Source organism: Scleropages formosus, chromosome 25 (assembly GCF_900964775.1).
Source record: "Scleropages formosus chromosome 25, fSclFor1.1, whole genome shotgun sequence".
Lineage (NCBI taxonomy): Eukaryota > Metazoa > Chordata > Actinopteri > Osteoglossiformes > Osteoglossidae > Scleropages > Scleropages formosus.
The window spans coordinates 2580762-2605245 of record NC_041830.1 but is presented as its reverse complement, the minus strand read 5'-3'; the positions used below and the strand labels follow the sequence as shown (position 1 = coordinate 2605245).

At 41.5% G+C, this 24484-nt stretch overlaps 1 protein-coding gene across 1 annotated transcript; it reads right to left on the bottom strand.

Moving 5' to 3' along the window:
* On the bottom strand, positions 1-24431 carry LOC108928197 (RNA polymerase II subunit A C-terminal domain phosphatase SSU72-like). Its single transcript, XM_018742015.2, has 5 exons — positions 24164-24431; positions 21965-22108; positions 3221-3360; positions 1609-1727; positions 1-1342 (listed from the first exon to the last, which is right to left on the bottom strand). The coding sequence occupies exons 1-5, from the start codon at positions 24241-24243 to the stop codon at positions 1241-1243; spliced, it is 585 nt and encodes a 194-aa protein (XP_018597531.1). The 5' UTR covers positions 24244-24431; the 3' UTR covers positions 1-1240.
* Positions 24432-24484: the final 53 nt, after the last annotated feature.

Sequence of the window (24484 nt, the reverse complement as noted above, 5' to 3'; positions counted from 1 at the left end):
ACTTTGATACATTACTTTTAATATTTTACTTTTAAATCTGTACAGACTTACAGGCATTCTGGACCTGACCTACTGCTAGAATTTACAAAAGAACCAAATCACCATTTGAAAAAGAGAAAAATTTCTGTGGCATCAAAAGTAATCTATAAATAAGAGGTATTAACCCTGAGGTCTTTATGGTTTATTATTAATCTTAATGTCCTTTCTTTCCCATAGAACAGTCAATCATTTTTACACTTTTTCCGCATAAATATATTACCGCATTCCATTTCCTCCATCACTTCCCCATTAACTCCAGAAGGGAATACGACCCTTTTGGAGCAAACCTGTTCAGTCATGCCTGTCCTACCAGAAAGCAGGACAGACAATTTTGTTGTGTCCCAACATTAAAGAAATTACACAATTTAACACTTTTCTGGTGTTGGATCATCTGCTCAATGCCCCACTTTGCAGGTTCTTACTTTCCGTCCAAATAATGACAATTCTGTAACAAGAACCTGTAGACCCTGTGGCCTTCAGAAGGTATGACTGGACTCGCATCCTGCAGATTCACATCCACCACATGGGACATCTCATTCTCCAAGTTCTCTAGGAGGTTGTTGCCTTGTCTCGTAGTCAACATGAGGTGAGTTTAGCTCAAGGGCAGGCGAAAGAGGAATGATGCGCTGACTAGAGAAACGGGAGACAGGTTAGGCTCACCTGTCTACTTCATTGTCAAATACTTGGAATATACATATAGCTGGGCTGGGTAAAAGGAGTGGACTGGATGTTACAGTGCAAGGCAACAAGGTGCAACTCCCTCTTCTCCTCCAAGGGTCACAGGGGGATTTTCATGACAAAAGCAGCCGTATGCCAGTGCTGCTGAAAGTGCAGCACAAACTCCAGAGAAGCACATAGTATTGAAGTATTGCAGCAGAACGTGGTCAGCGCAGCGCTGTGCTGTGCTAATGCTGCAGCACAACAGTCAATGGTAGCAAAGTGTTTTACTCCATCAAAGCCAAAATGCCACGCTGGCGTCTCGGGAACACGGCTGATGGGTAACAAGATGCCAATACTTCAGAGCCAGACCTCCATCGGAACAAGACGTGAGCAGAAGCAGCTTGTGCTGCAACGCATCAGTATTACAGTCCACAAAAGTGCACAACTGTGCAAGAGAAAAGTGAAAAGAAGCAGAGGATGTGCTGTTGCATGGCTGAGAATCAACAGGGTCACACCCCGTGTCGCAGTGTCAGCATAAGAGTCAATAGAAGCAGACTGTGTGCAGGAAGGGTCGGTTACTCTTCTCCTCAAACTCCTGGAGCAGCTCATCCATCTCATTCTCCATGTCGTCTGTGTGCTGGATCTGTGAAACGGCACCAAGAGGGAAGGTGACTTCTCAACTCCACTTTCAAGCAGAATTATCACATGCCCACAGACACCAGACTTTGGTGGACATCAACAGCCTTCTGAATTGTGCACGCAGATCTTCTCTACTAACCTACCACTTACACACAAAGCCCCATTTCCCCAATCTCTTGCTCTCTCTCACACACACACACACACACACACACACACACACACACACACACAGTGACACTCACACAGTGACACTCACACAGTGACACTCACACACTGGCAGAGCTCGCAGATGAGAAAGGCACCCAGCGTGGCCTCCTCATGGTTGTCCTGGATATCCACATTGATGACGTGCACCGGCTGGAAGGTCTCCTGCTCCCGCGAGTTCAGCTCTGAAATGAAGTGCAAAGGTTGAAAAGAAACATGCTCATTATTCATGTGCACAGTGGGTCTTATACAGTGCTGCTTGAAAGTATGTGAAGCCCTTGTGCCTGTTAAGTTTTTCCATAAAATGGTCATTTAATGAGAATCAGTCTTTCTCATGTGACATCATAGGTGTGTAATGACCGATTTCATGTGTTACTTTAAAGCATTGGCTCTCAACAGGGGCAAGAGACCGGAAGGGGTGGCGCAAATTGTTTCCAAGAAAAAAGCACAGAGACAGGTCATCATTTGGGTACTCAGTGTATTTTATTGCTTTTCAATTATAACGTGCATAAAAATGAAAAACCTATAAAAATCTATGGAAAATTCTCTTCATTATTTAAAAAATATAATTTAAAAAATAATTAAAAATATTTTAAAAAGCATTCCTCCCTCTGCATTTTCTTTCTGAGTTGGAGAGGCGGAGCTTAAGCCTGCCTTTTATGTATAGCTGGCAGTGTAGGCACGAATCAGAACGTCAGAGATACCAGTCGAAGTAATCCATGGTGATAAGTTGGTATGGATAAGTTCATCACACGTGCTAAAAGGAGTTGTGGCGATGGTCCGCCGTCAGCACCTCCAGCTAAAAAGTCTATAGCTCTTGCTCTCTGCCTTCGTTTTGGCTGACTGTGATGACTGAATATCCTCAGTTGTCTGACGCCGCCGTTAAATTGTTGCTGCCATTCACCTCAACGTATTTATGCGAGGCCGGGTTTTCAAAATTGACTGCGTTGAAAAAAAAAAAAAAATACCGAAATCGCCTGCAGGTCAAGGATGACCTCAGGCTTGCGCTGTCCAACATTGAACCGCGCATTGTGCTTCTTTGTAAAAAGAAGCAAGCACAGGTTTCCCACTAATTTATAATGGCATGGCTAGCAAAACGCACCCTATGCCCCAGTTTGCATATATTACATTACACATAATGTTACAAATTAATTCTATATTGTTCAAAAACATTTTTGATAAATTGAGGGTGTGTTCCACTATTGTCCTTTATATAGTTTCAAAAGAAAAAAAAAACATAAAAGTTAAAGTAAAAAAAGTACAAAAACAGAATTTTTTTTTTTTTTTTTAGATTTTTTATCTATCTAGTCATGGGAGGGGGGGGCAGCATGCCACATAATAGGAGAGGTTTGGGGGGGGGGGGGGGGCTTTAGACCAAGTAGGTCAGTAGAATCATGTGTATAAAACAATTATTGATTCATTTTATAAGTTTAAGATTTTATAGAAGAATAATGACCGTTCCATTAGGGTTCATATACCTTCAAATAGTACTGTATATGTCAAAGTGTACCACTTACTTTAGACTGAATGTCAGTTTAGGGTGATGATTTTATCACAGCTACCACACAATACATTGTCATCTAAAATGCAATTCAGGTCCTCTAACAGTTAGGATATTAAAAAAAAAAAAAAAAACCAAACAGCTCTGCGGACAGAATGTATTAATTGTGTCACGTACCCTCCAGCACCTGGTCATACACTCTCTCCTCACAGGTGATGATCAGGTCGAAGGGGTCCTTGCAGTTCTGGAAGCGCTCAGGCCTGGCCTTGATGCGTTTGTTACGCTCCAGCATATGCAGAATACCATTCTGAGTATATCTGGGCCAAGGCAGTCAAGGAAAAGTGCATATACAGGTCTAGTACCCAAAGATGAACACAAAGAAAATGTGAGCGCACATACACAACTGAGAAGCCTAACCCTAACACCCATGGATTGTCCACAAACCTCACCCTAATAGAAGGCTCATGTATGACAAAGGATGATCCTAAGCACAAACACAGCAGACAATGTTTTCATATATTGTTCAGAATGTGTGCTTGCACACTTACACTAAAGAGACACCTTCACGCATACCCCCAGTCAGGCTCCTCTTCTGTACTTGCAGCTAAATTGAAAATGTGTAAAAATACTGTGTATTTTCAAGTACTGGGTAAGATTACTGCAGTAGTAGTATGTCCTGTCATCTCATTCCTGACATTTGGTCATAACATCTAACAGTGACATTCCACCTGCTGTACAGTAACATTGGAAAGAAAGCTGTATTTATTATTAAGTCTCAGTCATAGTTTGGGTGTTTCAACAAGAAATTGGATTTTTTTTATTCACAACACTTTGACATTTGCCACTGTTTAGCAAGTGAAAAGTCAGTGTTGTGGGGGTGCTGTGGGTGGACAACACAAGACATGAAGAAAGTAAAAATAATGCGGAATGGAAAAAAATACTGTTTTGCATTTATTATTCTGTATTATTTTAACCAGAATAATGTGAGAAATCAGTGAAAACATAAGTTCCATCATACAAAGGTAGCATTAGCGTAGATGAATCGTTTAAATATTCTTGGTCCACATAAGGGGATTTTCTACTTACAGCCAAATAAACTTACAGCAGGGTTGCCAGAACAGAATGCTGTAGTAAACCTAGGACCACCCGTAAAACTGGAAATCAAACAAATGTATTACTTTACAGCTAAAAGTTATTTCGGGATGTCTAGCTGTTGAAGAGAAGACCTCCAAGTGGTGTTGCCAGAGATAATGATGAACCAGGAGGGGATGGTACTGTACCTCAAAGCAGACCAGGTATTAGTCAGTCTCTCTCTGTTTCTGCAACAGCACAATGCAGAAAAGGCCTTTTGGGTTATAAAGCTATTTCTGTAAAGTGGAACAAGACAAAGTATGATGGTATTCCTACCACACACACAAATGTCAAGAGTAGAAAATAGCCTCTTTGACCTTCTTTGTAGTCTATTTATGACCCCCCCCCCCCCGACAAATTTCTTAATCTATACTGTCATATGTACTACAGCTGGGACTAACTATATCCATAAGCTCTTTTTTCCCTGAGACAAGTCACATAAATCTGTTCAAGAGTTAAACGGCTTACTCATTCCTTCAGGCTTGGCCATTTCATCACCCTCGTAAAAGAACAGCCCATAAGTACAGGGGCCTATCCTGTGCCTATTCCATCTTATTCTCAGTTTCATGACAACTCCAGATAAATATTCTGTCCACCACATTGTGCCTGAGAAGGAGAAAAGGAAAACATGAGGTATAAAGACTTGCATGGGATTCTGCTGGCAGGAAAGAACTGGGACAGATGAAAGAATGAAGAAAATATGATAGTGGCAGAACTTGCACTCTGTTCCTTTTCTAACACCAGCATCCATCCACCCACATTGCCTTGAGTCACACACACACACACACACACACACACACACACACTACAGACAGAGCTGTGAGTCAGTTCTTCACACACTTCAGTAATGAGTCAGTCTGACTGCAACACCCCCACAAAGATGACTCTTCCTCAAAACAAAAGCAAATCACACAAATTTTATGTAACGAAATAGTTTCATCTGCAACAGATGTATGTATAACATGAATTCGCTAATGTTATGTTTTCATTTACAAATCCTACCTGTAATCAAGTCAACCAAATTGCTACAAGCTACAAAGGTATCTTGTTATTAATTAGTAAAAATCAATTTCCCAGTTTAGGAATTAGCCAGCTTTTTTTTTTTTTAAAAAAAACCCTGCTAACCACTAAACCTTGCTGATTTTACAATCTTTAAGGAAAAAAATGCCACCCCATTATTTTTTTCCTAAACAGCTTGGTTTGTTTCCACATTGTGTACCAAAAACAGACATGAACTGGAGTTTGAGAGATCAGCACTGGAGCTGAACCAGTAATTTGTAACCAGGTTAACCAGTAATCATTTGCTGTACAAAAACAAAAAAAAAAAAAACCACTATAAGATGGTAGACTCAAAAATCTGTAAACCAAATCACAAACTAAGTTGAATATAGCTAGACTCAACAAATGCCACGAAGGTAAGCTAAAAAGTCAAAGACAGTGCAAATTCTTTGATGATTGATAATCATGGTATTTCCAAATTTTGCTACTACACTAGTTCCTCAGCTTACACCGCTTGGGCCAGAAGTTTGCTCACAACTCCAAAGTCACTTTTCCCACCAAGACAGAATCAATAAAAATACACACTTGATACACCTCTCTATTTATTCATGGGTTAGGTTTTTAAAAACCACAACACCACAATAACTGAAGACATTCTAACATTTTCAGCCATCCTTTATCATTAAGCACTTGTCCAATACAGGGTTGCAGTGATCCAGAGGCTATTCGGGAAGCATCATATGTGAGGCAGGATACACACTGGACAGGACCCCCAGTCCACTGCACTGTTAAACTTTTTTTTAAACTACATGGAAATTAATTTAACATTAGGAAAATGAAATAGTACATTTCCCCACAGCCTCCTTATTTTGTGCTAATTGGTGACAGATTTATCACAAATATACAATAAAAGCTTAACAATACAGATTCCCCTCGATTTACTTACAGGTAGAATGTTAAAAATGCAAAGAGCTGTAGTAAATAGTTTATTAAAAAAAACAAAAATTCAAGTAGCATTTTCATTAACTTTGAAATACACTAAAATCCAAATTCAATTACAATCACTCTGCTCCAAGTCTGTGCATTTTACTACCAACTAATTGTTGTGTATAGAAACACAGGTGGCTTTCACTCTAACAGAAAAGAGGAGAAAATGTAACATTAACAATCTGCCACACTTGGAAAATTTGCAATCTGAACATTAACATAAGGAACCAGTGTAGATATGTACACATTGTCCACTGTGGGGGTGGAAATGTTGCAACAAAACTAAAACATTTAAATGAAACGCTATAAAATGAGAAGAAATCCATGATGCAAGTCATAAAAACAAATTTTCATTCATTTATCCAAATGAGGTTAGATGAAGTGTAGTGAACCTTTGTCACCCATTCTACATCAAATTCAAAATGCAGTAACAAAACAGATCATCATATCAGCCCCCATGCTCCTCCTCTGGCTGAGTGTCAGACCAGACTAACATCCTTCTGCAGCATTCAAGGCTCTAGGTTGTCATCAACTAATCCACCACAACTCATTAGAAGATGGAAACCAAACACAAACTTATTACTAATTCCTAAAATCAGTTGTAGGCTCTCAACACCCTTCAGTAATCTTTGGGTGAATGTTAAGGGTGCAACTCGAATCACATCACTAACAAATACTTAAAGCTTCTTCTAGTCTTCTACTCCACTGTAATATAAGGTGACACTAATGAAACTTTTTACAGACCCCTCTCCTATTCCTACAGAAGCACAAACTTTTAGACTAGGAACAACTTAAAACGAAAGACTTTGCACGAGGTGGTGGGGGGGGGCTATAAAAAAATTGGCATGAAAGAGTCAACTTCTTGACTTCTTTCCAGTGTCCAAATGAAGACATGAAACCATCAAGCTGTAGAACTCAGAGAATAACAATAAAACATTGGCACAAGTTAACAAATCTATTTCCTCGCAACCAACTGGCCAACATCCTTGTTTCCCACAACACTGCTATAAACTTACCAAAAGCAAAATCACATGAAGTGTCAGTTGTGTTTTCATTTTTGTGAAGTAGTGTGCCATTTCACCAATACTGCTGAGAAGGCCAATTTCATAGTCTTCTTAATGGGGCATGTTTTCTTCCTTTTGCAGAGTCGCTCAGTGCATGACAAACATTCCTCTTCTTGTGCGTTGCCAACATCCGTAAGAGATTCTGGGAATGAAATGAGCTCAACCCATAACAGTTTTGGGAGGAAAGACAAGTTTTGTGACCTAAATGCTCGAGGATCCCACAAGTGAATTAGACTCCCGACACCCTACCACATATACAAGTCCTTAGGATGCTAAAAGCACTAAAATTAAAAGTTCTTACAGACTGGGACAGCCCAGTGTTTTAAAGAATATTAGAGCCAGGAAAATAGAATTCACACATTAAAGATATAAACAAAGACAACCCCACAGTCATATGTTAGAAGTGGAAGAATGCTTAACACAGCTTTCTCAACCAAGCTCAAAAATCAGTTTCTCAAACATGACTGCATCACCCAGCTGAAATTACCAGGCCATGGCATGAAGTCAGGTTTAGGAGAATCCATACAAAATTTTTGACATATTAACTCAACGACATTAACCGAATAAGGATATTTATATGTGCTTACAAGGTAAACCTTTGTCTAACACTGCAAGATAACTAGGCATTTAAACTCAAATGACTGAATTTTTATTGAGCACCATTCAAGTTTTGTGGAGCACAGCTGTGTAGGACTGTTTCTCATAAATACCCCACATATAAGCACAGTTGTTGTGTCCGTAATCACACTAGGAACCCTAATCTCCCCTTGTGTTGGGGAATTGCACTTCTTTGGATTGTTCTCAGAGATGTATGTCACTTTGGAGAAAAGCTAAACACATTCATGTAAATGTAAATCAAAAAAGCAAACTAAAGAATCAGGATTTTTGGTTCCATTAATTCTGTTACAGAAACCTGCTCCCTTCTCATAGAGCTTAGATGATAACCACAGCACTTTTAATTGTAGTCACACATTTTAATTGTAAAGCATGCAGGTTAGTACACACCCTCAATTGTGAGCTCGAACACATGCCTACTTGCATTTTAATAACTTTTACATTTTTATCATGTACTAATTTTAAAATTAAATATAAATTATACACCATGTTATGCATTAAGTAACAAATGAATCGATTTCTATTTTCAAAACTAAAAGGCCATCGCAGTTTTCCCGTTTATGAATTTTTCATACTTAAAGCATAAGGTGAATCAGATCTTCTACAACTGGTCTACAGTATGGTAAATGATGAGACAGCCAGAGTACAGGTTTGCTGCATGTACATTTGTTAGCCTTCTATAATAGTGTAACTAAGGAGACAATCAGGCCAATTAATAGAAAATTATATGCACCATATTCCACTGCTGTAGGTATCACCTTCAGATTTAATTTTGCCCATTTTTACTCCTTACATTTACATTTATTCACTTAGCAGATGCTTTTCTCCAAAGCAAAGTACATCTCAGAGAGATACAATTTGTGCATTACCTTAGGATAAAGAGACATAATTGCAGACGTGCGATTAAGTAAACTTAGTTTGTTTCTTTCAACATTTATGATGCAACTTTATGTCTCACACATTGATCTATTACTTTCTGGGCTTTAAGAATAAATTAGTAAATTTTCAGAGTAATGTTAAGAACTCTTTTGGGCTTGGAAGACAACTTGGAGTGTTTAAAGTATAAGACGTTTTGACATAAAAATGGAGCATAACACAGATCAAGTTATAAAAATAGTGACATACCAATAAATCCAGATTTTAAACCGACACTAACAATTTTTTTTCCCTGTGAACCCAACACTAAGTAGTTCGTTTAGCTATGGTACCAGATAAACGTAGATCAAAAGTCAAGAGGTGACTGTGTAATTGTGTCATATGACCTTAGGCATATATTCTGGACAATCAGGTATAGAAAGGTGCTGAGCTGCATCTGTTAGCTGGGGTCACCAGACAAAGTAGTGAAGCCAAAATAGGTTGTAAGCATGTCCGTCCTGGGAATGCCTTGGAGAATGTGCTGCTCATGGGTTTAACCTTCAGAAGAGCTTCCAAATGGATTGCTATATTTGAGATTGCTTTTGTGGAGGGAGCTGGAAAGAGAGGCAGCTGGAAGATATTGGGCACTTGTCATTGGGGATAGATCAAAAATCTACAATCAACAGTAAAAGAAGCCACTGGCTTGGCCAACTGGGCATGGAAAACTTTACATTTGGCTAACAAGGTAAAAAGACCAGCAGAAAGAGAAAGCAGAATGTCACACAGGTTGATTTCAGCATGGAAGAGACTGCTGACAAATGATGAATTTCATCTGGAGATGTAAAGAACATTTTAATGAACTTGTGAACACAGTAGGAACACCATTCTTCCAGGAGGCAGTGGCATACCCTTCTGAAATATGAAAGACCATCTCTTAGGCCAAGGTTATTGTATGATAATTTGGAAGTAGATTCATCCAGAAATGCTGAAAGCAAAGCAAGTTGTCCCTGTTTCTTGACCAACACCTTCCTCAACATGGCTTGGACAACCTCCTGGACACTGATTACTTGATGTTGTTACATGGTGACTGAATGACAGGATGGAGGAATCTCTCTATGTAATGTACAATGAAGACTTTTGACAACCTTAAGGTTGTATACAAGCCATTCACCTCAGAAGTATAAAACACAAGCGTAAGAAAAAAATAGAAAAACAGTAAAGTAAAAAGTTCAACACCCATAAGAATGCACTTGCATAAAATGGAGAAGTTTCTTGTGGTTAAAACGTGATGAAAAATGACTAGTTCTTAACAAGATGGGGTGGAATAGCCATAGGAAATGTGAGATATTAAATCTTGTCTCCTCATCACTGGCATTAACATTGAAAGCAATGCAAATGTCCAGTGACAGCCTATAAACATGTATTGACTGAAGCAAAAAAAAAAAAAAAAAAAAAAAGACAGTTATCAACTATCTTGATTTCATGAATCCAGTACTGCAGGGATATTAAAAAAAAAAAAAAAAAAAAAAAACCCACCCACCCAGAGAGGAGAGCACTCCACCGATTTGTGGTCCATAATTGTCAAAAATCAAGATCGTTAAAGAACTACAATTCAAAATACTCAGTATTGAATTCAGGTATTAGGCTGCCATTGTGTGAACTGATTTGCTTAATTTTTTTTAAGACACAGTATAAGTGCAGTTTAATGTCTGCCGAAGAAAAGGTGCAGACAGTACCCGGAGTCACTGACTATATCCATAAAGCATAACCTGGTTCAAGTTACGTACTGGACTTACAACATGCATTTGATGAAAAGTTTTGATGGACACTTGCCAGGACACATACAAATGAAAACAGATTTTACCCTAACGCTTTCCTGATACATGGAATTAGGATCGTCTGGTCTCACTGTTACTGTAACAGTGTCCTTGAGTTTATAGTGATGTTTCTAACAACTACAGATGTGGCAATAAAATGTCTCGATCAAAAATGCTTGTTGAGTAGAGCCGACAAACTAAACTAGCCTGAACAGTCACACTACACCTTCACCAGAAATGAGGATAAACGTTTACTTTTCACACTCAAAAATGTAACAGTAACAATTACTTTGTTCTTTCCAACAGGCTACCTCATACTTGGAAATGGTGCTCAAGCCATAGCAGTAGACCACCACATACATGGATAACATAGCAATTTAGAGTTTCTACTGGGAAAAGGGCCTCCAGTGGTAGTTACTGAAGAGAGGAGGGAAGTGAGTAAGTCTCAAGAAGAACTATAAGAGAAGAGCAATTACAGTTGAAGGGCAAGAAAACAAGTCTAAAGATTCAGTACTCAATGTCCTAAATCTAAATTTTTTTAAAAACTTAAAATGGTATGTCTAACATTTAATTCTCACAGTTCATTGGACTTGGCAAGTTCCTAGCCCTTCCATGTTTTCTTCCATGTTACCTGGCTAGTGTTACAGTGCCCTTTCAAAGTACTGGGACAAGAGTTCAAATTAGACCAATACAGCTGTATGCTTACATCTGTACATTTTCCCTTTTACTTAAAGATGTACCCATGTATAGTTTTACTGCTCATAAAGGCACTTTTTTTTGTTGAGACCCCCCCTAAAAAACAGTAAGGCTGAAGCTATGGGACAAAGTGTATAATGGTGTTTTACACTGCATATATTGCACATGCATAAAAAGCTGTGAAGATCCAAACCTGGTTCAGATCTTTCGAGACCTCAATCTTTTACTTCAATTAGTCAGCAAAACACCAACAAGAAGAAGAGATGGCCATTTTAGAAGGGAAAGAGTCATCACAGGAATTTAGATATTTGTTTTTTGCATTGCAAAACCTGGAATGTTCTCAAAAAATAAATACTGTCCGAAAAAGTAAAATGCTGCAAATGACAAATATTTCTAAGTGCAAAGAAAAACGCAATAATGAATGAAATGAAAGAATGTCCCTCCTCCGTGAACCGCCACCTTATCGTGGTGGAGGGGTTTGAGTGCCTGAATGAGTCCAGGAGCTATGTTGTCTGGGGCTACATGCCCCTGGTAGGGTCTCCCATGGCAGACAGGTCCTGGATGACAGACGAGACAAAGCGCGGTTCAAAAACCCCTTATGACGAAAATATCAAGGCGTCCGTTTACCCCGCCCGGTATGGGGTCACCGGGGCCCCACCCTGGAGCCAGGCCTGGGGGGGGGGCTCACATGCGAGCGCCTGGTGGCCAGGTCTATGCCCACGGGGCCTGGCCGGGCTCAGCCCGAAGCCACAACGTGGAGCCGCTCTTCGGTGGGCTCACCACCTGCCGGAGAAACCGTAAGGGGCCGGTGCATTGTGATTTGGGCGGTGGTCGGGGCCGAGTGCCCGGCCGACCCAAACCTCGGGCGCCAACTCTGGTTTCTGGGACTTGGAATGTCACCTCACTGGCGGGGAAGGAGCCTGAGCTGGTGCGGGAAGTTGAGAGATACCGTCTAGATATAGTCGGGCTCACTTCCACTCACAGCTTGGGTTCTGGAACCACTCTACTCGATCGAGGGTGGACTCTCCACTATTCTGGCGTTGCCCAAGGTGAGAGGCGGCGGGCTGGTGTGGGCTTATTAATAGCCCCCCAGTTCAGCCGCCATGTGTTGGAGTCTACCCCGGTGAATGAGAGGGTCATCTCCCTACGCCTTCGGGTCAGGGAACGGTCTCTCACTGTCGTTTGTGCTTATGCGCCTAGCGGCAGTGTAGAGTACCCGGCCTTTTTAGAGTCCCTGGGGGGCGTGCTGGAAAGCGCTCCCACTGGGGACTCTGTCGTTCTACTGGGGGACTTTAACGCCCACGTGGGCAGCGACAGTGATACCTGGAGGGGCGTGATTGGGAGGAACGGCCTCCCTGATCTGAACCCGAGCGGTGAGTTGTTATTGGATTTCTGTGCTAGTCGCGGTTTATCCATAACGAACACCATGTTCATGCATAAGGGTGTCCACCAGTGCACTTGGCACCAGGACACCCTAGGTCGGAGGTCGATGATCGACTTTGTAGTCGTTTCTTCTGACCTTCGGCCATATATTTTGGACACTCGGGTGAAGAGAGGGGCTGAGCTGTCAACTGATCACCACCTGGTGGTGAGTTGGATTCGATGGCGGGGGAAAAAGCTGGACAGACCTGGCAGGCCCAAACGCATAGTGAGGGTCTGTTGGGAACGTTTGGCGAAGGCCCCTGTCAGAGAGGTCTTCAACTCCCACCTCCGACAGAGTTTCAACCAGGTCCCGAGGGAGGTGGGGGACATTGAGTCTGAATGGACTATGTTCCGCTCCTCCATTGTCGGTGCGGCGGTTCGGAGCTGCGGCCATAAGGTCTCCGGTGCCTGTCGCGGCGGCAATCCCCGAACACGGTGGTGGACACCGGAAGTAAGGGATGCCGTCAAGCTGAAGAAGGAGTTCTATCGGGCCTGGCTGGCTCATGGGACTCCTGAAGCAGCTGACAGGTACTGACGGGCCAAACGGAGCGCGGCTCTGGCAGTCGCCGCGGCAAAAACTCGGGCTTGGGAGGAGTTCGGTGAGGCCATGGAGGAAGACTTTCGGTCGGCCTCAAAGAGATTCTGGCAAACCGTCCGGCGACTCAGAGGGGGGAAGCGGTGTTCCACGAACACTGTTTACAGTGGAAGTGGTGCGCTGCTGACCTCAGCTGAGGATGTTCTCGGGCGGTGGAAGGAGTACTTTGAGGATCTCCTCAATCCCTCCGACACGCCTTCCGTAGAGGAAGCTGAGGCCGGGGACTCGGAGGGGGACTCGTCCATTACCCTGGCTGAAGTTGCTGAGGTAGTCAAAAAACTCCTCGGTGGCAAGGCTCCGGGGGTGGATGAGATCCGCCCCGAGTTTCTCAAGTCTCTGGATGTTGTGGGGCTGTCTTGGCTGACACGCCTCTGCAGCATCGCGTGGAGTTCGGGAACGGTGCCTCTGGACTGGCAGACCGGGGTGGTGGTCCCTCTTTTTAAGAAGGGGGACCGGAGATTGTGTTCCAACTACAGGGGGATCACACTCCTTAGCCTCCCTGGGAAAGTCTATGCCAGGGTACTGGAAAGGAGAATCCGACCGATAGTCGAACCTCGGATTCAGGAGGAGCAATGCGGTTTTCGCCCTGACCGTGGAACACTGGACCAGCTCTATACCCTCACTAGGGTGTTGGAGGGTTCGTGGGAGTTTGCCCAACCAGTCCATATGTGTTTTGTGGACTTGGAGAAGGCATTCGACCGTGTCCCTCGTGGCATCCTGTGGGGGGTGCTTCGGGATTATGGGGTTCGGGGCTCGTTGCTACGGGCTGTTCGTTCCCTGTATGACCGGAGCAGGAGCTTGGTTCGCATTGCCGGCAGTAAGTCAGACCTGTTCCCGGTGCATGTTGGACTCCGCCAGGGCTGCCCTTTGTCACCGATTCTGTTCATTATTTTTATGGACAGAATTTCTAGGCGCAGTCAGGGAACGGAGGGTGTCTGTTTTGGTGGCCGCGAGATCTCGTCTCTGCTTTTTGCGGACGATGTGGTCCTGTTGGCTTCATCAAGTCAAGACTTGCAGCGTGCACTGGGGAGGTTTGCAGCCGAGTGCGAAGCGGCGGGGATGAGAATCAGCACCTCCAAATCCGAGGCCATGGTTCTCAGTCGGAAAAAGGTGGATTGCTCCCTCCGGGTTAGGGGGGAGTTGCTCCCTCAAGTGGAGGAGTTTAAGTATCTTGGGGTCTTGTTCACGAGTGAGGGAAAAATGGAGCGGCAGGTCGACAGACGGATCGGTGCGGCGTCCGCAGTAATGCGGTCATTGTACCGGTCTGTTGTGGTGAAGAGGGAGCTGAGTCGTAAGGCGAAGCTCTCAATTTACCGGTCAATCTACGTTCCTACCCTCACCTATGGTCATGAACTCTGGATCATGACCGAAAGAATGAGATCGCGGATACAAGTGGCAGAAATGAGTTTCCTCCGCAGAGTGGCTGGGCGCACCCTTAGGGATAGGGTGAGGAGCTCAGTCACCCGGGAGGAGCTCGGAGTAGAGCCGCTGCTCCTCCGCATCGAGAGGAGCCAGTTGAGGTGGCTCGGGCATCTGTTCCGGATGCCTCCTGGACGCCTCCCTGGGGAGGTGCTCCGGGCTTGTCCCACTGGGAGGAGGCCTCGGGGCAGACCCAGGACACGTTGGAGAGACTATGTCTCCCGGCTGGCCTGGGAACGCCTTGGGGTTCCCCCAGAGGAACTGGAGGTGGTGTGCGGGGAGAGGGAGGTCTGGAGTACTCTGCTCGGACTGCTGCCCCCGCAACCCGGCCCCGGATAAAAGCGGAGGAAGATGGATGGATGGATGAAAGAATGTCCAGACCGCTAAGGTGCAAATCTCAAGTACTGCAATCTGCACAAGACTTCATAAAGAAATATCCAGAGGCTGTAGTACAAAGTTTAAGGCCCTCATAAGAAGGAAGAATAGAAGGACTCGAAAGAAATTTGCAAAGGATACTAATGTAAGCATCAAGACTTTTGGAATAAGGTTTTATGGCCACCTATCAAAACGATGGAAAGGTGAAACAGCGCTTCTTCAGAAAAGCATGGTGGATGGGGTATCATGAGTTGGGCACGCCTGAGTTCACTGGAAAAGGGTCAGTGCTCTTTATTCAGATGACAGCAGATTCGAAGACCAACTGGTCTGCAAATTTAAAGAAAAATAAATACCACCAGACTTTTTAGATGATAGTTCACTGAACATACAGAACTGGATAACACAAAAGTTTAGGCAGGAAAGGTAGGATATTTTCAACTGCCAGTAGGACAAAGCTTCTGTTTAAATACTTGAAGGGCACTGTATAAACCTATAATTCCAGTGAGCCATAGCATATGTAGACTTTTTCTTTATACATGTCCTAATGTTAATTTGTAAACCATATCCTTCGCTCTCCCACCTAAACAAGGTAATCTCCTTCAGAACTACTTTCTCAACATGGCAAGTCAGAACATTCAAATGTACTGGGATGGTGTTGGTGGATTTCACCAATTATTCAATCTATTTAATCAACTTCTTCGAATCTGAATTGGTGACTATTAAAATGGAGGCAAGTCATTATTCAGCAGTCGTTTTCATAAGGTTAATGCATCAAAGTTTCAGATGCAGACTGGAAAAGAAGAAACCAAAGAGCTGCAGAGTTGTAACTTACGTGAAAAGACCAGCAAAGGAGAACTAGAGCCATCCTTTGATTTTTCTGCTTCATTCTAGCCTCGTGTTCCACAGTTGTTAGAGTAACCACATATTACAATAAAATAGGAAAAAAAAAAAAAAAAAGGTTATTTGAGGGATGAAAAAATGAAACCTTTTATCACCTTTCAAAAATGGGGGGGGGATGCCTGGCATTCAACATTCTTTACATTCAAAAGTTAAAAATGTTACAATTGAAATAGAAAGTAGCAACTACTTTTATACCTGAAAGATCAAGTACTTATTTCATAATTACATTTCCTAGATTAGCTAGCGAAGTACATGCTTCAAGACCTCGAGGACTGGGGCAGCCTACCACAGGCTTACATTCACATTCTGAAGCCAGTTCTTGTATCGTGACAGATTCATCTTAACTCCTGAGAGAATCTGACTGTTCCAATCATTTCCAAAAGTAATTTCTTCTTGTGTAACCATTTTCTCAGCACAGCAGTCATGACAAATTATGTAAGGACTACAGCCATTTCTATGAGGTGAAGTATGTCAAGCATTCAAGAAACTGGTGAAGATGAACATCAAATTAGCCTACTATCTTTGGGAGAGCTAGCTAATAGTGGCTCAAGACAAAAGGCTTCCAAGTTTTCAAAACATGCTGTCAAGATAAATTATGAATGCAACCATACAAAATATAGTTCAGTTAAAACTGAGAACCTAGAAGTGATGAAAGACAAATTCACAACAGCATATCTTAAACTATATTATTTATACAAACATCCATTGATTTTAACTCTTTATCTAAACATTTTGGTAAAAGCGTCATTAGCTTCAATAGCCAATTTTCAACTACTGAAAAGAAGAAAAAAAGATATTTATCCAAAGCATGCCCGAAAAAGATTGAGTGAAGCGGTTTACTAATGTACTGTAGTTGTAGCTAATTTACAGCCGTTTCCTGTCTTGCTTCAAACTGTTTGCGCAGTGGCAGTGCGAGAATGACTGCAAAGATTCCTTACTCCTCCAGCAACAACTCACAATCAACTGCTCTTCAACTGGTATGCAGAGAAAAAGTTCATTATAGTAATTTGCCTTATTTAAAATTGTCTGCACTTAAGAAATCCCATTATTGTTCATTGCTATCTACTGAATATAAAACCAATTTCAGAAACTTACTGCCTACAAACTTACCCATTAATGACCTCACTGAGCATCTGAAGCATTAAGTATTTTATATTATTCCAAAATCGTGGGTTGATACCTATATGGGTGCTGTAGTCATACCGGCTTGGGGTTTTCATATGAGAACATGAGTGTCCGTTTTTAAAACAATGAGGAAATATGCCTCTGGAATCTAAAATTTTGGTATATGCACTGTTTTCACAAACAAATTAATTTTGAAAATCAATGGATTGCTATATTTGGTTACTGTAAAAAACTAGCTGCACTTAATTCCAACATTAACATTATTAGATTTAGCAAGAATTAAATGTATATCATACACTGCGTGGCCAAAAAAAAATGTTACACGCTATTTTGTTGGACCGCCTTTTGCTTTGATTACGACACGCATTCGCCATGGCATTGTTTCGATAAGCTTATGCAATGTCACAACATTTATTTCTGTCCAGAGTTGCATTAATTTCTTGCCAAGATCTTGAACTGATGATGGGAGAGGCGGACCGCCGCGTAAAGTCTTCTCCAGCACATCCCAAAGATTCTCAATGGGGTTAAGGTCTCGACTCTGATGGCCAATCCAAGTGTGGAAATGATGTCTCATGCTCCCTGAACCACTCTTTCACAATTTGAGCCCGATGAATACTGGCATTGTCATCTTGGAATATGCCCGTGCCATAAGGGAAGAAAAAAAATCCACTGATGGAAAAACCTGGTCATTCAGTATATTCAGGCAGTCAGCTGACTACATTTTTTGGGCACATAACATTGCTGAACCTAGACCTGACCAACTGAAGCAACCCCAGATCATAACACTGCCCCCACAGGCTCGTATAGTAGGCACTAGGCATGATGGGTGCATCACTTCATCCGCCTCTCTTCTTACCCTGATGCGCCCATCACTCTGGAACAGGGTAAATCTGACTCATCAGACCACATGACCTTTTTCCATTGCTCCAGAGTCCAAACTTTATGCTCCCTAGCAAATTGAAGCCTTTTTTTCCCCCCAATTAGCCTCATTGATAAGTGGTTTTCTTAAGGCTACGCAGCTGTTTAGTCACAATCCCTTGAGTCCTCTTTGCATTGTGCATGTGGAAATGCTCTTACTTTCACAATTCAACATAGCCGTGAGTTTTTTTTTTTTTTTTTTATGATTTGATTTCACCGAACATCTCAGAACACAATCATTCAAGATTTTTTTCCGACCACATTTCCTCCTCGAAGATAACAGTTCCCCACTATCCTTCCAGGTTTTAATAATGCGTTGGACCGTTCTTAACCCAATTTTAGTAGTTTCACCAGTCTCCTTAGTTGTTTTCTTTGCTTGATGCAGAACAATAATTTGACCCTTCTGAAACAGTAACATCTTTTCCACAACCACAGAATATGTCTTCCAACATGGTTGTTTAAGAAACGAGAAGCTACTCACTGCATCAGAGGTAAATAACTTGTTGCCAGCTGAAACATATTAATCACTGCAGTAATTATCCAATGGAAGGCTCTTACCTATTTGATTAGTTAGATCCAGGTGGTGACTTTTTTTTTGGCCAGGCAGTGTACATTCACAGTAAAGACACAAACGGTGCATAACATCAGAAAGAAGGGGAAGGGGTGTCCAGGTTCACCCAGATCATTTTTTTTTTTTTTTTTTATAAATAGATGTATATAAAAGAGCAGCAAGAGCTTCAAGAATAGTTTTGTCCTGGACATAAAGACAGGCTCCTCAGCCACTCTGGCCTAGCCTTTATTATAAGTATAAAAACATTTTTGTGAGATTTAGGTGCACAAAATGATTTTATGATGCATTTTTACTTCAAAAGAACCTTACATTGCAAGACCTCTTCAATGCTGGAGTGCCCTAGAATTCAAATTTAATATTACAACCATACCCAGTTTATGAACCACCGATTTATCAGCATACTTATCTCAAGTCCTATAATTTTACCTACTGCTTGCAAGAATCATCTTCAAACTTCCAATTCCAAGACAAAAAAAAAAAAACAAAAAAAAAACAAAAAAAAGAAAAACTGGCAGAGGACAGAGGTGTGCTCCTTCAGAAGCAGTAACAAAAAAAAAAAAAAAAAAAAAAAAAAAAAGAGAGAGAGAAGCCTTTGTTGCGTTAGTTGCATTGTACCAACGTAACTACGAATGTACCTCCCGTAAGATTCATGTTTTTCATGAATCTCATATTTTATTAAAACTTTACCCCATATTACTTTTTACTTACACCTGTAATTATATTTTCACAACTGTTTATGAAGTAGCTCAATATCAGCAGCTTAGAATAAAAATATAAATAAATTGCACCTTTGCTGAGATGTACATCACTTTGGACAAAAGCATCTGCTAAATGAATAAATGTAAAAACAGCCTTATTTAGTTTATAACAACCAGAGTACTGAAGCAGGTTAGTCTCATTTAACATACTCTGGTGATAAAATTTATATTAATAATATAGCTAATCTGGGACAAATAGGTGATCTCGTTCCCCCCACTTTTAAGCCAGGTGAATCTTTTACAAGCCACATGGAGCCCAGAGTTTACTCACTGAGCTGGAACAAAATGAGTTGGTCAACATCCAGAACTTTCCACAAAAAAAAAACACTAGAGGGTATCAAGAATTACACAGTTAAAGACAAAGACTAAACTGAAATATTTGGAAAACAGAGCAGCTATTCAATGAGATCAATTCAGGTCTTTTCGTCACAACATTTAAGTGCACAACCAACTAGGTGGCACACAAGCAATACTTAATCCTACACTCAAGCACAGTGGTGGTGGCACCATACTACTGATATGATTTGCTTACCACATACAGCAAATATTGTTATGGCTGAAGGAAAAATGCACAATATTAGGATTCTCCTTATCTGCTAAAGCAGCTAAATAGGGCAAGTATTTACCTAGCAGCAAGATGAAGGCAAGTCCAAGCACAGGGACAAAACCACTGAAGTGGGTTATCAGCATACAATAAAAACTTTTTTTTGGGTCCAGTCAAAGTGTTATTTTGAATCCCTTAATGCGAGATTACCTCAAAGTTGTGCTGTTCATAGGGTATCTAAAAGCCTGAGCACACGACAAAAATAGGTCAAGAAAAGCAGACAACAAGACGCAGCAAACTGGATATGCAAACTGTTTGAGGAAGGTTTAGGTGTCAAATATACTTTAACCAAATGCTGACTTAAGAATTAAGAACTTATGAAAATACTTGTAGGGGGTGCAGCGGTTTTGACCGGGTCCTGCTCTCTGGTGGGTTTGGGGTTCGAGTCCCACCTGGGCGGCCTTGCGACGAACTGGCATCCCGTCCTGGATGTGTCCCCTCCCCCTCCAGCCTTATGTTGCCGGGTTAGGCTCCAGCTCCCCGCGACCCCACATGGGACAAGCGGTTTCAGACAGTGTGTGTGAAAATACTTTTGCCAAGTAATTTTGACCCTTTGCCCAAAAACTTTTATTTTAACTTTTAAGTGTTCAATAAAGAGGTTATAAATTATAAATGCTTCCACTTTTGAAAATGCGGGGAAAAAAAATGCCTTTGCAGCAGACAGGTACGTTCTGTATCATGAACTCCCATGTGCTAAATGCTTTAAATTACTTATAGTCCAAAATGTAGTTGAAGGGCTGTGGGTGGATTACTTCCTGAAAAAAAATAGTTTTCTAGAACCATATTTACTTTGCTATTTTTAATCTGATTTATTCCTAGGCACTCCACTGGGTTTCCTTTACAGATAGGTGAATGAGAAAGATTTTTACATCTTTACCTTAGAACAATTCTAGAAAGATTAACCGGTGAAGTGGGACTATACCTGCTAATAAAAAAAAATTTCAAATGAAACAGTCTTCAAACGGCACAGAAATTGCAACCATTTCCATGGCAGAATATTATACAAGGGCAAAGTGAAGAACCTACATAAAACTAATTTAATTTTTTCTTGGGTACAGACTCACATGCAGTGCAATTTCACACTGTAGGCAGAAATTTTTTTTTAACAGCTAGTACCAATGCAGTGTGAAAATATCAGAAATACCAAGAAACCATGAATTATTTCAATATGTAAAAAAAACTGTCTAGCTAGACAAAATTAAGGAAATTTAGTTCATTATAGAGAAAAAATGCAAACAAGACAGGTTGGGACCTTCAGAACAGGTACAACATTTCACAAGTGAGGTGCATTCCTGCCAGTACAGGTCAGTAAAGGCCATCTTTTAATGGGTCCTTTGTCAGGAATGTAACGGAATGTTTACACCCCTCCCAAATTCATGCCATCTGGGCATCCTTTTGACCAGCATCATTCTATAAATTTGGTAATACTGATTTACCATTATGCAAAGAGTAATTTACCATAAATGAGCAAGACAGCAGTATATTACTACTCCATTCAGAAGTCAGGGTACTACCTGGGAATTACTTTTTGGTAAGCTGTCGAGGAAAAAGTGAAAATTGAAGCATCCTACATCTCTAGGAATTACTGAACAAGAGCTGTGGACATGTCAGACAATACCCTCCTGAAAGTTGTTAGATGCCTTGTAAAAAGAAAGAAAAAACTAGTTACCAGCAGGTGTACTTAAACTTGTGTGACTGCTACTTTAATGATTAAATAAAAGCTATGACAGGAAAAGCCCAATGACTGATTTTCTTTGAGTAATATTAACCAGCTTAAAAAAGCAACTTACTGAGGAACACATGGAACATAAACAGCCTGGAAATATAAAGACAGAAGGCAATGAATCATCCCCATTACATGATACTTCTTCCATAAGACCACTTCCTGCATGGTGCCTATAAAACATAGGACATACATACAAACTCGCTCCATTCCTCAGACTCACATTTATCCCACCTCAAAGAAAATCTAGTTCATCACTGTTCATTCAATGAGGCTAATTATATAGCAACAGACACTTAAGTAGACTGAGGGTGTTTGTAACCTGTGACATGTTATGTTGGGGATACAGTTCCTTGTCCTTGCGGACTAAATCATTGAACATCTGCTCGTAGGTCACTTTGAATTCATACACGTTGGGCTTGTCCGGTGCTGGGCCAGGTAGCTTCACATGTGTCCCAGTGCCAAAAGAGCGCACATCAAATCCCCGTTTGCTGCACAAGAAATAAAGGGGGAGGAATAAGGGTGAAAAGGGGAAGGAGAGAAAGATTTGGCAGGTTGGAAAAAATATGGGTTTGAAAGTGAGATATAGGCAAGGATGGTAATGAGAGAGAGAGAGAGAGAGAGAAAAATTTACATTATATTAAGCGTATCTTGTAGGTCCCACAAAGCTACTCAAATCACAGTCCTGGAAGGACAGGCACAAATTTGTGTTCTGCAAGGCCGCAATCTGCCTGATTAAACCAACTTGTGAATCCATATACCTGAGTCCATATTAATCTAATACAGAAAACTTCTAAGGCTCTTCTCTGCAAGAGAAGCTTAACAGATCTGCTTTAATAGTCAATAGGCACACTATACAGATACATAACATTCAGCAATACGCCTGACAAAAACATGGAACAGTGATGTTTGCTGTCAGGCACATCAGTGGACATTTAGACATGAACACTCCAGTTTCTTCTTAACAAACGGTATGTGAAACATACCTTTTGATATCAAAACTAACACCTCCACATAAGAGAACGTCTTGAAGACACTTCATTTCTACAATACTGTGGCCTAGCTGCCAGAAACAGTATAGGGCCTCTGTTTTAAAACAATGCTATACATATTTCTACATCTTCTGTGCACATCAATTTTTATGGGCTTGTTGCCCATCCCATGTGCTCTCCAGTTACTGAAGAAAGCAAGTTCTGGAAAATGTAATGCTACATGAAATCAAAATTAAATTATAGTAAAAACTAGCCAGACAATGAGCAACAATGCAGAATCTAGTCCACCAACAGTCTGCTTGAGCAAATCAACAGTTTGCTTCAGCAAAGCTGAGTGCTGGCTATGACATATCAAATGATGATGAACATCAGTTTGACAATTTTTTTTTTTTTTTTTTTTACAATGTTACCATTTTAATATGACAGGGAAAAATACTTAAGGTAATATGTGCATAATTACGGAGAGCCCGATTTGAACGCATAATGCAAAAATCCAAAATGTTAAGCATACTGCTCAGTGAAAGTAGCTCTACCCTCTGCTTACACATCAATTAGTAAACACTTTTTCTGGTGCAATTTCATCTCTCTCTAGGTCATTCCATACCAGGAAAACCTACAAAAGTATCTCCCCATCATATAAAATGGCTGTTCAGTGTAACTGGAACATATTGTGTATGTTGTCATGGAAACGATTTTATATGGATCATTGAAACACTCCTTTGAGACATCCATGTACTTGGTACAGAGAAATATATAAATTGGTAAAAAGCCGTGCCCTGGCCGCGGATCCGGCACTACCGCCTTTCTCTTTGTCACGGAAGAAGGACTGGAGTGCATTTCCGCGCTCTTTATCAGCACTAAGCCCGCATCTAGTCTCTACGTGAATCATGTTAATGTAAACTTTTGTGTCAGTGGATACTTAAGTTCTTCACTGCTGAAGTCCTTCTCCTCGTGAGAAATTAGCATAAAAAAATTTACACCTATCCTAAATCCAGTAATAAAGATAGGCGCCAGAGTACGAAAGAATTGATTGAAACGTGAACTCATAAACTGAATTGTTTATCTTGTGAATCGTGAATCTTGTTTTCTGCGCACGACTGTGTGGCAGCCTGGTTGTTTTGCTAACTCTGTTACACCATTTGGTACACATCATCGACGACCATCGCATCGTAGCTCAAGCGGTTTTTCAGTCCGATTACGTATTCTTATTCTAGAAATTTCCGGGTGAATGATTTGAGCCACGCATAGCGGCACTTTCTTAGCAGTCAGTGTCATATGCTAAGCCACCACTAGCCTGGCACACAGTTCAACAGCATTTAGGGAAAAGGAAACAAACTCAGCAGCCTGGTGAGTTACAGCACAGTCAGTGCAGCGTGTGAAAACGCCGGCCGGTAACAGTGACTTAGCTGCGCCAGCAGCCAGCTGCGACGGTCGGATGGCTTAGTTACAGCCTATCTTATCCATCTCCTATCTGTACACAAGTTCACTACTTGGTTCTGGTCATGCCATGAGGTGAGCGGCGAGGCCGGTTTTCCGCGTTTTCACGTGTGTTACCTGAGAATGCTGTGCGCCTCCATACTGCGGTTCTGGTTGCTCGAGCACACAACCGCCACGCGCAATGGGTGACTCGGCATCGCGTCCCCTCCCTTCCGCTTCTCGGCTAACTACAGGTATTACTAACACCACCTATCTTTTTATTGATGCCGCAATTCTTATAAATATTTTTTATTATAGAACAAATTATGTAACTACGCCGCGCTGAAAACTAGAAACAACTGGCTGCCGCTCCCGTCTCCGTGGGAGAATGTTGTAAAATGGCGGAACCTTTACAATGGGGCGGTGCTTGTTAGAAAAAAAAAGAGCCAATCGGATTGT